Source organism: Lemur catta, chromosome 16 (genome assembly GCF_020740605.2).
Source record: "Lemur catta isolate mLemCat1 chromosome 16, mLemCat1.pri, whole genome shotgun sequence".
Taxonomy (NCBI): Eukaryota; Metazoa; Chordata; class Mammalia; order Primates; family Lemuridae; genus Lemur; species Lemur catta.
This window is the reverse complement of record NC_059143.1, coordinates 48,984,969-49,000,704: the sequence shown is the minus strand read 5'-3', so window position 1 is coordinate 49,000,704 and position 15,736 is coordinate 48,984,969. Positions and strand designations below refer to the sequence as shown.

At 34.5% G+C, this 15,736-nt stretch overlaps 1 protein-coding gene across 3 annotated transcripts in view; it reads left to right on the top strand.

The window, feature by feature from the left end:
- Positions 1 to 15,736, top strand: part of TMX3 (thioredoxin related transmembrane protein 3) — a 45,468-nt gene that overhangs the window by 27,979 nt on the left and 1,753 nt on the right. For 2 of the 3 annotated variants that reach the window (XM_045527355.1, XM_045527354.1), the window contains 3 exons: positions 2,232 to 2,361; positions 3,032 to 3,100; positions 5,366 to 8,834. In XM_045527355.1, coding sequence (XP_045383311.1) covers positions 2,232 to 2,361; positions 3,032 to 3,100; positions 5,366 to 5,626 — 460 coding nt within the window. In that variant the 3' untranslated portion in view covers positions 5,627 to 8,834. Of the gene's footprint in view, positions 1 to 2,231; positions 2,362 to 3,031; positions 3,101 to 5,365; positions 8,835 to 15,736 lie in introns of those variants that run through there. The other variant, XM_045527356.1, reaches the window with a different exon arrangement.

Here is a 15,736-nt window from a genome sequence, read left to right as displayed (position 1 = left end):
ATCTCTTGGGGAACGGGAAATAATTCTGTTTTCTTAGAACTCTTTTTAAAGAAAGAGTTTATTATACATCATTGCGTATAACTATTTTAAAGCATGTGAGGAAGATATGAAAGGTGATTTGAAATTAAACCACTTAGGACATCAACAATAATCTTTCCCCTTTGCCACCCACCCCTTGTTTTGGGTGGCTTTGTTTTTTGATTGATATTTTGCTCTTATTTATTTGTTTTTTAAAATTTAATTAATTTTTTTTTTTTTTTGAGAGAAGAGAGAAGGTGTATAATGTTGGTTACGTAAAAGTCTTTATTGAATATTTACCCTGTGGGCAACATTGAACTAAGTGGTCAATGTGTATTTTTTAATTTTTGTGGTATCTCAGACAGGCATAAGTACTATTATCTCCATTTTATATAGCTGAGAAAATTAAAAGTTGTTGTAAGGAACTCAAGGAAGTTTATTAAATAATATGCCAGAGGATGCCCAACAAATAAGTTAAACAAGTCTAGTCCTCAAATTCGTCTCTCTTATTTCAGACCTCTTAATGGTAACATTAATACTTACAGACAAATTAGTGGAATAGATATTGATGCCTAAAATGTTTTTAAGTTAAGGCAAATACATGATTATTATATAATGTAAAATTGTAGCATTGACTCTGCTTTTACTTTTTGTCGGGATAAATAGGAAACTATCAGACCTTTGAGCTGTTACATTGTATTGGGTTTTTATGAGTATAATTAAGAGGGAATAGGGTATTTTATTTTCCACCATTATTCAGATTGAATTGTTTTAAAACAAACATTGCTTCCTAGTTCAATTGTGTATTCAACTTTTTCATAAAATGTATTTTGTAGGAAGACCAGGTTCTAATCCATTTTATTAATATAAAAATAGAATTTTTTGCTGTTCATGCATTATAATAACAGCTATAAATTAAAAAGTTGCCTCTTGTTTTTATGAACAAGAGTAGAGCTAAGATTTTTTTAAAGTACACAATCAGTTATTTATTGCCTAATACTTGGCAATAAAGCACCCTAATACCCAGTGGCTTAAAACAGTAATCATGTATTCTCTCTCACTTGTCAGGTTGGTTGACCTTGGCTGGGCACAACTAGATATGGCTTCCATTTGGGTTCAGGTCTACTCCATGTGTCTTTTTTGTCCTTGACAATGGTAGGATATTTTCTTGGGGGATGTTCTTTCTATGGCAATTGCAGAAACCCAAGTGGGCCACCCCAGCCATGGAAGCACACGTCAAGCCTCTGCTAAAGTCACATCTCTCACCTTCCCATTGACCAAGTGACAATGACTGGGCCCAATGTCAGGGGTTAGATGGCATGGAAAAGGGTGTGATATTGTAGGGGAACAAGAATTATGAACAAGAAAGCAAACTACTGGCCTCAGTTACTTATGTGGTAGTAACAGAATGATGTACATTATTTCTACTATAAAGTTTTATACTTTTACATAATATGCTCATATAGACATAGACATACAAATAACCATAGATATTAAGACAATTAAATGACACACATTGGTAGTATTACATAGTTGTCCTGTCTGTGAACTGAATTGATGTCACTAAAGTACTTCCTGAGGATGTGGTGAAATATATAGTGTGATAGTGTGAGTTGAGAGAATTTGCAATAGTTTTAATTGAACATGTATTGTGTACAAGGTCTTGTGCTGAATATTTAACATGAATTTTCTCATGTAATTTTTGTGGTGAGATAGGTGCCATTGCCCTCCCCATTTATAAGTGAAAAACATTATGCATAAGAAGCTAGATTACTTGCCTAAAATCCTGCAACTTTAAGAGAAAGTTCTAGATTTGAACACAAGCAGTATGACTTCAGAGACCATGCTCTTCCCTGTCTCATTGTCTGAGTACCATTTAACTAGTGGGATTGTATATGATTAAAAGTGAGGGTATTAAAAATAAATTTGTGGCAAGGAATAATATTGCCCAGAAATTGATGACCTCACCTGTCATAATTTTTAAGTTTAATTGTGATTACTCAGCTATTGTTTATTAAAATGTTTTTCATATAATCTTAACTAGTTTTAAAATAGATGGAAAATTTGAAATTTTCTTTATATAGACAAAGGGTGGCAAACCTATTAATATATCTCCCTCCTGTAATTGTAGCTACTGTGATATAAGTAAATATCAGAATAAACTTATTGCTGTGTTTAATGCATATTTTGATTTCTTTGTTTTTATTTTTCAGTGACTTGACAATCCCAACTGTAGTTGTACTGAATACTTCAAACCAACAATATTTTTTGCTAGATAGACAGATTAAGAATGCCGAAGACATGGTCCAATTCATTAACAACATTTTGGATGGCACAGTAGAAGTATGTTATTCACTTTCATTTCAGAGGGGTCACAGGGTGAAGTGGAGGAGAAACACTCTTAATCATCACATAATAGGAATTTTATGTTTGTGAAAATATAATTTTGTTGAAATGAAACTAACTTGTATGAGTGGGAACCCTTCTGTTTGTAAGTTAGCGAAACCGAACTCAACCTGTTTAACAACAAAGAGATTTTATTGGCTTATAGAGCTTGGAAATTCAAGGAATGAGCCAGATTTCAGGGATGGGTGAATTCAGGGATTTGATTGATTTTCAGAAGAAATTTTTCCCTCTCTGCCTATCGCACTTTCTTTTTGAGCTTCATCCTCAGAGAGACTCTCCCTACACAATAACAAAGGTATCCTGCTGCAGCTCTGGTTTGGTAATCTCAGCTAAATTAAAAAATTAGGCAGGCCTAGACTCGGGGTAGGTCAACTTCAGCCAAGCTGCATGGATTATGAATACAGGAGAATGACTTCTTCAGAGCAGAATTGGGGTGTGTTAACGCAGGAAGGCAAAAGGAATACAGGACAGGAAAATGTTTACTATACAGCTTTCAGTTGAATTACTTAATATTTTGGAGTCAACCCTTTGACCTGCAATTGTAAGATTATATAACATAGGAAAGCACTTAAATATCAATTTAAATTTTTTTCCTGTTAAATTGAAGGCCCAAGGAGGTGATAGCATTTTGCAGAGATTGAAAAGAATAGTATTTGATGCCAAATCTACGATTGTGGTAAGTTGTGACAGTTTGTTTTGTGCCATTGGTAATTAAGAATGTACAGGGTCTTTATGTCTAACTGGTAAAATCTGAATTTCAAGGATTAGATCAAAATGCATCTTTTTAATCTGCACGGTATGAACTAGTCAGTATTTACATTAAGAAAATATTTCCATCAGATGGAAATTAAGTTTCTCTAATTCATTTTTTTATGATTGGTGAGTTAACTGAAATTCAGAGTCAGTTAACTTGATAGTATGACTTAAAGATTTTATTTCCTGAAACTACTATGTAAAGTTCTCACTTAATAATTTCATGAAAGTGTAGATAATATGAAATTTTTAGTTCTACTAAATACCGTCATCTTTCTGTGAATTAGTCATTTCTGTTGAAGAAAATGATGTGTCTTGGGAAGTCATTCCTTTTTATTTTTATTCTTGCAGTAGTCAAAATAGTCGATCTTAAAGTTTTAAACATCTGTTAATTCTGTGCTACCCATAAGTTGATAAATAATTGGAATCATTTATAGATGTTTTTCCTTCCTTCTCTCCTGCCCCCTTTTTTTTTGTTCTTTCTTTCATTCTTTCTTTAAAAAGCAGATATTAAGTGTAGAATTAAAATGTGATAGGTCAAATCGTTTCCAACAGTATTGTTTTTTTTTTATTTGTTCATCCCAGTGTGTATCAGCAGATGTCAGGCATGGGTAGAATATAGACAATGGTGGATGACTTGAATTGACACATCTGCCCCTGGTTATACTTTTATTTATTTATAATTACAGTTTCTAAATGCTTCCTTGATTTCCTTCAATATCACCTCTCACCTGATTATGTCTGCCGTTCTAATTTGCTCTTCTTTTTACTCTAGAAAACTAATGCCCAGTCTCATAGTTGCCTACTGGTTATTAGATCTCTTGTGGTATTTCCTCTGGATGTCTTCAAAGCATCCCTTTCTTGGTATTCTCCTTTCTCGTTCTGCTGTGGTAATCACTGTTCCTCCCATGCATGACCCCGTCACTCCAGTCAGTGTTTTTCAGAGTCTCTTTTCTCTTCCTGCTCTTTTCGGTGCTTGGATCTGAACTTTCTCGCTTGGAACTCTGAGAAATCATTCCTATTCTCCCAGCTTTAACTCTCAGTTACTCTGACAGTAAAAGCATTCCTAAATTTGTTTGAGCCCTAAACTCAGTTCCTGTTGTCTGCCTTGAGCTACTCCGTGGGCATCATGAAAATGTAACTAACTGTCTTCATTAGAAGTAAATTCTAAGAATCTTTGTCTCATTCCATGCATGGTGTCCTTCAACTTGTCAGTAATATTCTTTATTTTCCTCCTGCCCCCAGCATAGATTGGGCTCTTACCACAGTGTGTCTAGCTGCTACTCTCACTTTCACCTGCCTTCCACACTTCCTCTTGCCCATTATCCACTACATTCTGTATACTGCTGCACAGTTAATATTACTGAAATAATTGATTTTGATCACTTGCCTACTCTATCCAAAATATTTTCCTTACTGGTTTTTGAATATTGTATAAGTTTTCCTGGAGCAAATTGCTGGTGTTCACACTGTACCTTGTCCTGCCTCATTCTTACTCATCCTTATATTTCCCCCTCAAAACTCACCTTTATTCTGTGATGCCTTCTTCCATTATCTTAATCCAAAACGATCTTTTTCTCCTGTGAACTTGTCTATATTGTTCTCAGGAGTTATAAACACAGCCCCTAGAATATTATAGTTGAAAAACCTGTTCAGTAAAATTTCTTTTAATTTTCTGGGAGCTGAGGAGACACTATATAGATTAAGGGAAATTAGAAAGTTAATGAGGCTTTAATACTAACCAGATGAGTAAAAAATGTTTAAAATGTCATGTGAAGGGAATATGTGTATATATATATATACTTTCTTCATAAAAATAACCCAACCTTCGTCATGAGCAGATTCCTATAAGTTAGTAAACAATTCTAAGGCTATTGGGCACATAGTAACCATCTTAAAGAGACCTTTGTGGTTAATGTGGGAAAAATAGGTGTCTTTAGGAACGGTTGTAGGATATTTGGTGCCTTTTTCTGCTTCCTGTAGCTGGTTCTACACACACTCATCTGTGTGCATGTGTACAGAATTTGTATCTCTTATGATGTCTTTAGCATAGTAGTTACTGCTGAAGTATGGACTCATTGGAACTCAAAGCAAGTTGAATTAGCTACACGTGGAGGAAATCTGAAGTGGTTTTAAATTCATTTTATGTAAATCTGAAGGGAACTGAGTTTTAATTATCTTTCCACAGTCTGTTTTCAAGAGCTCACCACTTATGGGCTGTTTTCTCTTTGGCCTGCCACTGGGTGTCATCAGTATCATGTGCTATGGAATCTACACAGCTGACACAGATGGTGGTTATATAGAAGAACGATATGAAGTGTCTAAAAGTGAAATTGAAAGCCAAGAACAGATAGAAGAGAGCAAAGAACAACAGGGGCCCAGCAGTGGAGGATCTCTAGTGCCTACAGTACAAGAGCCCAAGGATGTATTAGAAAAGAAGAAAGATTGAGACTTTTACCACTATAAAATATTTGATAGGATTTCAAATTATTGAAGAGTCTATTTATTGGATTTAGACATTTAATCATGATCTTTACAGAAGAGAACATGTTATTTGTATTTTGCTAATATCAACTGCATGGATTAAAATAGTCCTTCCATAAATGGGGAGATGTTTGGAGCAAAAAGATGAATGGTTTGTCTGAAACAAACACAAAGCATTCCATCAGAGCTTACCTTAGAGATGTTATAACAGATCAGTTCTATTTGCATGTTTCTCTATCTGAATATTCTGTGAGAAAGTTAAGATTCTTTGGCAGAATATTTTAATTGGCCAGTCAGGTAGAAGATACATGTTTGATATAGAAAAATAATACCTCCACCTCCTACCAACCATTCTCCTCATATATTTTGGACAAGATTTATATGGACAAAATTAGGTCTTTAAAATTAGGCACTTTAAAGAGACCTAATAACTTTTTCCATGTATCAAATTAAGATTGTGAGGTTAAAAATAATGTGGTTTTATATAGCATAATGGTTTTATTTTGTTATTATTTTTAAAGGGGAGGAAATGTTACTTTTTAACTTTATACTCAGTTGCATTATTATAAAATTTTTGTATGAGCCTGTAGTCTTGTCTTTGAAAAAGTAGTCTTGTGATTGACCTTTGCAAAATAAACAGGATTTACTGGGAGCAGTAGTTTCAGCCCATGCCCTGGAATACTCTTAATAGGTGTCTCATGGTTATTGTAGAAAGAGAAGGTTCTTTGTTAATTCTACCCTGCATTAGCTAGAACAGCCTAGTATTTTTGTTTTGTTTTATTTCTATTTTATATATTGACATTTCTTCTAAAATTTTCTTTGATAAAAGCTGCTTTTTGAAAAGTAGTATATCATATATTTGTTTATGGTATGCAAACTTGATAACTTACAGTTCAAAATATACGTATGTATGCAGACACAAAATTTATTGACACATCTATATATAATATTGCGGGTGTGTCTGTGTTCATAAATGAGTGATGAGTGACATAATCAGCATGTCCAATGACAAAACTTACAGCCAATGAAGAGATTGGTCTGTAACCTCCATTCTCTCAATTCTGTCACCCATTTCAGTGAGTGACTTTTCATATTCTGTCTATAGTGAAATAATATAGGAATTCTATCCCAGGTAATGTCTAAAAATTTTGGGTTTTTTGATAACAGTTTGGTTTGTTTATTCTAAATTAGTTATTTCTGAGGCCTTTATTTTAGCTAAGTTTAGAATTTTTATTAGGTAGCTATTTGAGTAGTTATTCATTGAGTAATTTAGTTTTCCATTACAAAAGATTCTATTGGACATTTAAGCATGTTTAATCATTTTAAAGTATTTAATCCATGGTCCTGACACAGGTCACCAGATTGCTTCTGATGCCATATTGATCAGGACTAAGTGGAATTACTAGCAATTGTTTTGTTGTATCCATGTGTTCTTTTACTAGTTAATAATTAAATTCCTATCCTTTATGTTTGACTCTCCATTATTATTTTGTTAATAATGAAACAAATACTCCATCAGGGAATTTCAGGAAATACTAGAATGAAATGTTCTTAAGTGGAAACTGGAGATAAATGCTGTTAAATTAACAAGTAGATTCTTCTGCACAGAATAATGAGAGATTCTTTTGGGGGGATAAATATTAATGTTTCCAATGTTCCCAAGCTTCAGTGGTGAAGCTTGTTTTGCAGTAGTGAAAAGCGTAGGTATGTACAGATGCCTAACTGGAGACAGTCCATCAAGGAAGTGAAAACTTAGCAGTTGGTGACATGAAGAAATAGGTATAGAAAATGTCATATTGATTTTTTTTCTTCATGTTTATCACTATCAAATGTTAGTCTTCTGCATATTTTTATCTTGTTGATCATCACCTGTAAATAAAAAAGACCTCAATAGGGAAAAAAAAAAAAAGGATAGCTCAATGTCTACCAGCAAACAAAAATCCAGTGATCTTCCTTTGTATTGTGTGATATCCTTTATAAATGAATGCCTTAGTTCTCTGTTACCCTTTCACAGCTTTGTACTATTGCTTCATATTCTGTTTGTGCTTTTAAGGTATGTGTGTTGGGAAAAGAAAATGTGTGGTTTATAAGTGAATTAATTTTATTTCTTTTTATATTAGAATTTTACTTTTGTCTTTATTTTGGGAGATTTTTATTTACAGTGTAAGACTGCTCACAAAACGAATTTTAAAATTTGTTCTCTCGTATGCTTTTCCCTTCAATGTGATATCAGCTTACTATGAACATTATTTTCATTTCAGGAAAAAATACTTCAAAATAAAGGCAGATCTTTTAATAATTGCATCTAGTAGAAGAACATAGATATCATTCTAATTCAGTGATGAGTCTTATGATCACATATTCATAATGAGGTCCTTCAGTAAGTTGAAGTTTTGCCTTCTCTTTCAGTTACAAGGAAGTTCTATTTCTAACTTGTAAAATTCGAAATTCTACATCTTTGCTGTTGCTGAATCTGGTGCTCAGACAATATTTAAGGATATTTCAAAAAGACAAAGTGCATGTTTTTATCAAGTAACCTATGCTCTCCATTAGCTTGCAGTTCTTTTTTTTTTTTTAATTTCATTGTGTGCATCAATATTTTCCTAGCTACTATTATCTGAAGCTTGTTTGAGGTACCTTAGGTCTATAATTTTCATTTTCTTCCTCACACATACTGCTTCCTGTATCTGGTTTAGAAATAACGTTAAGATGCCAAATGTCCAGGGCTTGGAGGGTCTTATATGTGTAGTTAAAACAATTAGCTGTATTTTTTATTTACTAGATTTTGTTAATGATGTTTCTTGTTTTTTGCTTTGGTGCCTTGTTAGTTTTGGTTTTGCAAAATAATTTAAATATTATTATCATTGCTTGATATGACATTGGGGGCAGGACAGGGAAAAAAATCACTCAGCCATTCTTATGCAGAAATTGTTCAAATAAATCAGTGTGGTGACTATCAGTTGGTGAGATTAGGTTTGCTGTTTTATTTTTATAAATCTATATTTTTTCTGAATGTGTTTGAGTCCAAGAGTGGGCAAAAAATAATTTTCTACTTTGGACTAATCTATAGAGGTTTTTGAAAGTCTGTATTACTAACTTGCTGAATTTCTGATATCCTGCCTTACGGCTGTAAACCATTGTTTTTCTAAAATAAAGTAATTGAAAACCTCTAATTGTTTTTGCTGTGTATCTTTTGGTTGTTTGTGATATGAATAGTTCTCTGCACAAGCAGACAGGAGCTAAGACTGATATTCTACAAAGTGTTTTTTCCTGTTATTAAAATTATAAGTTATTTGTAATTATAGAAACATAGACTTGTAGAATTTAAACAGACTTGAGAAAGATCGTATTGTAATCTGATTCCATTATATAATAGATGAAGAACCTGAGAGTCATAGGTTTTATATATTTTGTATTTATAAAACCTAATAATTTTTCAAGATTAATTTTTCAAAAAAAGTATCTCATCTCTTTTTATAGAGTTTAAAGTTAGAAGAACTGGATTTGAATTCTTAACTGCTAAATTACAATGTTGGCTACAACCTTGCCCTCACTTTCATTGTTGACAAACTTGGAATTTTTTTTAATAGCATCAAGGGTGTTGTGGGAAAGCAAAGCTATACACAGATGTTACTTTTTAAAATAATTTCCTTTTTGTATTTTTTACCAAGGGCTTGCCTTTTAATGCAAATAAGTGGCACAGGAATAAACAGCCCAAAACATGGAACTACAAATTTGTGAATTTGCACAGACTAGCTGGTTAGGATGGACTCCTGTTGGAGTGACAAAGCACATTCAAAATTCCATAGGACTGTGACGGAGGCTTCCCATCCTCTCTGTTGAGCGGCTGTATTGTCCTGAGTATATGGAGGCTCTCATGTCACGCTCCCTGGTTCAAACTTTTGCTCCATCACTTACCTGTGTGAAGTTGAGTAAGCCACTTTGCCTCTCTGCTCCCAAGATGGCTGTAATTTGAGGATGATTTCACCTATCTCATTGGATGGTGTAAATGAGTTACATATAAAGCATATTTAGAACAGTGACTGGCACATAGTAACGGTTCAAAATTAACATCAGATTTTTTTTATTTGTATAAATTTATAGAATGCAAGTGTAATTTTGTTACATGGCTATAGTGCATAGTGGTGAAGTCAGGGCTTTTAGTGTATCCATCACCCAAATAATATAGATTGTGTCTGCACCCATTAAGTAATTTCTTCTTCATCCTCCCATGCCCCCACCCTTCAGAGCCTCCACTGCCCATCATTCCACACTCTACATCCATTTGTACACATTACCTAGCTCCCCACTTGTAAGTGAGAACATGTAGTATTTGTCTTTGTGTCTGTTTCACTTAAGATAATGACCTCCAGTTCCATCCATGTTGCTGCAAAAGACATCATTTCATTCTCTTTTATGGCTGAATAACACACCATTGTGTATATTTACCACATTTTCTTTATCCAGTCATTCATTGCTGGACACTTGTATTGAGTCCTTATCTTTGCTTTTGTGAACAGTGCTGTGACAGACATACGAGTGCAGGTATCTTTTTGATGTTTTGATTTCTTTTTCTTTGGGTAGATCCTCAGTAGTGGGATTGCTGTATCAAATGATAGGTCTATTTTCAGTTCTTTGAGAAGTCCCCATACTGTTTTTCATAGAGGTTGTACTAATTTACGTCCCCACCAGCAGTGTATGTGTTCCCTTTTCTCTGCATCCTCGCCAACATCTATTATTTTTTGTCTTTTTAATAATAGTCACTCTAGTATAATATGGTATCTCATTGTGGTTTTAATTTGTATTTCTCATATGATTAGCGACGTTGAGCCTTTTTTCATGTGCTTGTTGACCATTTGCCTGTCTTCTTTAGAGAAGTATTCATGTCCCCTTTGCCCACTTTTCAATGGGATTATTAGTTTTTTGTTGTGAAATTGTTTGAGTTCTTTGTAAATTCTGGATATTAGTTTCCTGTCAGATGAATAGTTTGTAAATATTTTTCTCCCATTTTATAGATTGTTCACTCTGTTGATTATTTCTTTCATTGTGCAAAAGCTTTTTTAGTTTAATTAAGTCCCATTTGTCTATTTTTGTTTTTGCCGTCTATATTTTTGAGGCCTCAGTCATAAATTTTCTGCCTATACCAATGTTCAGAAGAGTTTTCTCTAGGTTTTCTTCTATTATTTTTATAGTTTCAGGTCTTGCATTTAAGTCTTTAATCCATCTTGCGTTATTTTTGTATATGGCGAAATGATAGGAGTCCAGTTTCATTCTTCTGTATACAACAGTTTAATTTCCCAGCATCTTTTATTGAAAATTAATGTCCATTCCCCAGTGTATGTTCTTGTGAAAGATCAGTTGACTGTAAATATGTGGCTTTATTTCTGGATTCTCTATTCTCTCCCATTGATCTATGTGTCTACTTTAATACCGGTACCATACTGTTTCGGTTACTATAGCCTTGTAGTATAATTTGAAGTCAGGTAATGTGATGCCTCCAGATTTGTTCTTCTTTTTACTTAAGATTGCTTTGGCTATTTGACATCTTTTCTGGTTTCATATGACTTTTAGGATTTTTTTCTAATTATGTGTAAAATGATGTTGGTATTTTGATAAAGATTACATCGACTCTGTATCATATTTAATTGATTTCTTCTCTCACTTCATTTAAAATTTATATCATCATTTACCACAGAGAAAAGCCAAATCATTAGGAATATGAAATCCTAATATGTTTGTTTGCTTCACTACTTTCTGCAATTTAGATTTTAATATTTTGGATAGAAATGAAAAAACTTATTTCTTGAACATTGAAATCAAACTTAATTACAAATATTTATGATCAGACATCTCTGAGAGTCTTCTGGTTTTTGTGCCTTGAGTGGTAACGAATAAACTGGATGTAAGTATCCAATAGGATTATTGATTGATATGTGTGAATAGTTTAAGTAGATATGAATGGGATCTAGGCAGATTTAAAATAGTAGCTATTGAATATAGATGGGAAAATTACTTGCTTTATCCTGCATGCATTCGAGACTGTATAGTCAAGTCCTCAACTTTTCTCTTAGTTCCTCTCCTGTAAACTGAAAAGGACTGTTAATCAGCTGGTGAAAAAGTGGCAACTATTTTCTTGTGATTTATTCAACAAATGTTTATTAAATGTCTCCTCTGTACTACTGAGGATACAGCAGTAAAAAACAGTCCTAGCATCAATCCTTATGGAGTTTTTAGGCTACTGTAATTGATGATCAGTTTGTACTTAAAACACTCAATTGTAAGTTCTTAAAATGTTTTTTTTATCTTAGTTTCTCTTCTTACACGGTCTGTTGTTCAACATAAAAGCATCTTTGGGATCTTTGGGACTCAGAGGGTTAGTGACCAGGATAAAACAGAAGAACATACCGGTTTTCTTCAACTATATGACGGGGTCAGATTTACTCAGCATGTCCTCACCTGTGGCAGTAGTAAGGGTGGAGATAACAGGTAGATTGGATACAGTTCAAGGTAAGGAATCACTCAACAAATAGAATATCCAGGGATAGAAAGGACTGCTGGAGGTTGCGAGTTCCCACATTGAAAATGTTTTTCAAGCCAGACAACTCTTTGGTATTTCCTTCAAGACTGAGCTGCTGTGAGTCCATAAATGAAAGCATGCAAGCTACACTGTATGATCATGTGCATGACAGTCTCTTCTTTCCAAGAATAAAATCCAAAACAGTTTTTAGCCAACTGTTATATATTCAGTTTTAGTTGGGTGGCTGAAAAAGTCCAGTGAAGCTGAAGAATTTATAGTAGAAACAGTATTTCTGCACTCATTCAAATTTTTTACATGAATCTTTGCATCATCTTCACAACTGATTATGGTCACTTATTGATTTATGTGACAATGGTTTTCTTCCATCAACATTGATACACCACAGTTTCTGAATATGTGTTTGATGCTATCACTGGAAATTCTAAATCCTAAGAATCCAGTCAAAAATATAGTAAATGGTTAGATTTTAATGACTCATGTATTGCATTTAATAGTTAAAATTGTAAGGATATACACACAGACATAATCTGTGTAATCTGTGTAAAATTCTTATCTCCTTAAACTGTCAGGAAATCTTTATAAACATTTTGAGGTTCTAAGATACGACTTTTCTGAATAACATTGTTCTAAATCAAATAACCGAGAGAGTAACTTAAAATCTGAAAGATTTATGTAAGGACTTAAGTAAAAGGTGACTCCTTTTTCTCAAGGGATAATTTTAGAAAGAGTAAATAAATTCACAAAATTCACCTTAGATTTCTGATATGGGTTGGTTAATTCTCATTTTTCATTAAAGACGAATTTAGTAGCTTAGCTTCTAAGATTATCGCATAAACTTTCACCCAAATTATCCAACATGTCTGATATAATCACAACTTTGAAAGGATAGAGGTACTGTTAACTTAAATGCCATGCATGGTATGTTTAATTTGCATTAAAGAATATTTAACGATTGTGTAGTATTTTGTGAATGGGCACACTTCTGAATGCCAATGCTTTAGTGATATAATTGCAATACAGGTTCACTGATTTTATAGGATGAACATATGAATTTCACACACTCTTAATTCTGGATTATAAAATTGTTTAAGAAAACAGGAAGGTAGCATACACTTTGCTAAGAAAGAGCCTTCTGTCTGGAGACGATAATATAGCATGACTGAGAAATAACCATTTTCCTTCCCTTTTTTAAATGCAAACAACAAATTCCTTGCTACAAGCTTAATTTAAGGAAGAGAGGGAAGTCAGCAACCTAAAATTGATGCCCCTTAGGAGCTAGAAAACTGAAGGCAGCCTCTAACCCACTAGCCCCCAGCACCTTCTACACGCTGCCTTTCGTATAAGCTCCCTCCACCAGTACACAGACTGCCGGCAGGGCACAGATCACCTGCATCATCTTCCTGACCTATGATTTCATTTTATGTGCAAAGATCAGATTAGAAATAAAGTGATGGGTAAGGTGACAGGAGAGTGTTGAGAAATTGAACCTATTGTAAAGATGATGCACAGATTTAATGACCAAGACCCCATAAAATCCATGGCTTTGGTCATTAGCCCATGAATTCCCTAGGAATAAACAAGTAGTCAAAAAATTTTGTGGGAGCTGTATTGCCAGAGAATCTTCTAAAACTCAGCATCAAAGATCAAATAATTCCTCAACACTGACAGTAGTTCTCAGTCACTGATAATCTATTCTGGAATCTTTCCACACTCATATATGGCCATGGGGAGAAATAAGTCAATGGGAGTCTCCTAACCACATAGCCACTCTACTGCCAAGCTGAGCTCCCAGCTATCTCAGTCTGGTGAAATACGGTATTTCCAGGAGGTCGTAACCATCATGTTTTCTTACCAAATTTCTGCAGGGGAAAAGAATTTCAATTAATGGTATTGATTTAATTAGCTAAAGTGAAAGTTGACCTCTAGCTAACATCACACAAAAATTAACTTAAAATGAATAATAGACCTAACTATGTAAAATAAAACAATAACTTTCCTTGTTGAAAACCTTACAGGGTATCTTCATGACCTTTAGTGGAAAACAATTGCTTAATGAAGCCGCAAATAGCATGACTAACTATGGGGGGAAAGTATCAATTGGACTTCATTAAAATTAAGAATTTCTGTTTATCGAAAGGCACCATTAAGAGAGTGAAAAGGGGGCTGGGTGCGGTGGCCCATGTCTATAATCCCAGCAGTTTGGGAGGCCCAGGTGGTTAGGATCACTTGAGGCCAGGAGCTCAAGACCAGCCTGAGCAACGTGGAGAGACCCTATCTCTACAAAAAGTTTCAAAAAATAAATTAGGTGCTGTGATGCATGCTTGTAGTCTCAGCTACCCAGAAGGCTGAGGCAAGAGGATTGTTTGAGCCCAGGAGTTCAAGGCTGCAATGAGCATGATCACGCCACTTGTACCACTCCAGCCTGGGTGACAGAGCAAAACCCCATCTCTTAAAAAAATAAGGATGGGGGAGAAGGGAAGACACAGACCGAGAGATTCATAATACAACCCAATAAAAACAATGACATGAATAGGAACTTTACAAAACAGAATATTCAAACAGGTAGTAAGCCTATTAACAGGTGTTCAATCTCATTGCTCAGTTTCTTGGTTTTAAAAATCTGTGCATGTACATTTCACAAATTTTTATCTTCCACTTAAACTCCAAACTTGTATATCCAACATGACATCTCTCCACTTGGGTACTTAATAGGTAATTCAAAAAACATGTCCAGAATGCTTTTAATTTCTCCACTAGATGCCTGTTCCTACTCAGTCTTTCTCATCTCAGTAAATGGTAAGTTCATTATTTTAATCACTCAGGTTGGATCTCTGACTTATTTCATTCAGCATCACTTATCTGTGAGAAATGCCTATCAGTTTTATCTTTAAGATATGTTCAGAAGCCACACTTCGCACCACTTTCAGGATTAGCATCCTGGTTCAGGCCACCGTAAACTTTACCAGGCTCTGCATTTTCAGTATTGCCTGACTGCAGTCTACTGTCTAAAGAACAGCTAAACTGATCTTTTTACAGTGAAAGGCAGATTGTACTATTTTTCAGCTCAAAACATTCCTGTCTTATTCCTGTCAGTGTAATAGCCAGGGTCTTTACCAACACCTATATTCCAGGTTGAATTGTGTCCTCCAAAAACATGTGTTGAAGTCCTAACCTCCACTACCTCAGAATGTGACCTTATTTGGAAATAGGGATGCCATTTGTTGAGGTGAGATCCTACTATGGTGGGCCCTAATCCCTTATCGCTGGTGTCCTTATATTAATATAAAGAGAAAACCTGGAGACAGACACACAGGGAGAACACCATGTGAAGATAAAGGCAGAGATTGGGTGATGCTTCTACAAGCTAAAGAATTGCAAAGACTAGCAGCAAATCACTGAAGCTAGGAGAGAGGGCTGGGACAGATTTCTTCCCCACACTCTTCAGAAAGAACCAATCCTGCTAATACCTTGATCTTGGACTTCTAGTCTCAAAAACTGTGAGACCATACATTTCTGTTAAGTCACCGAAAGCACCTT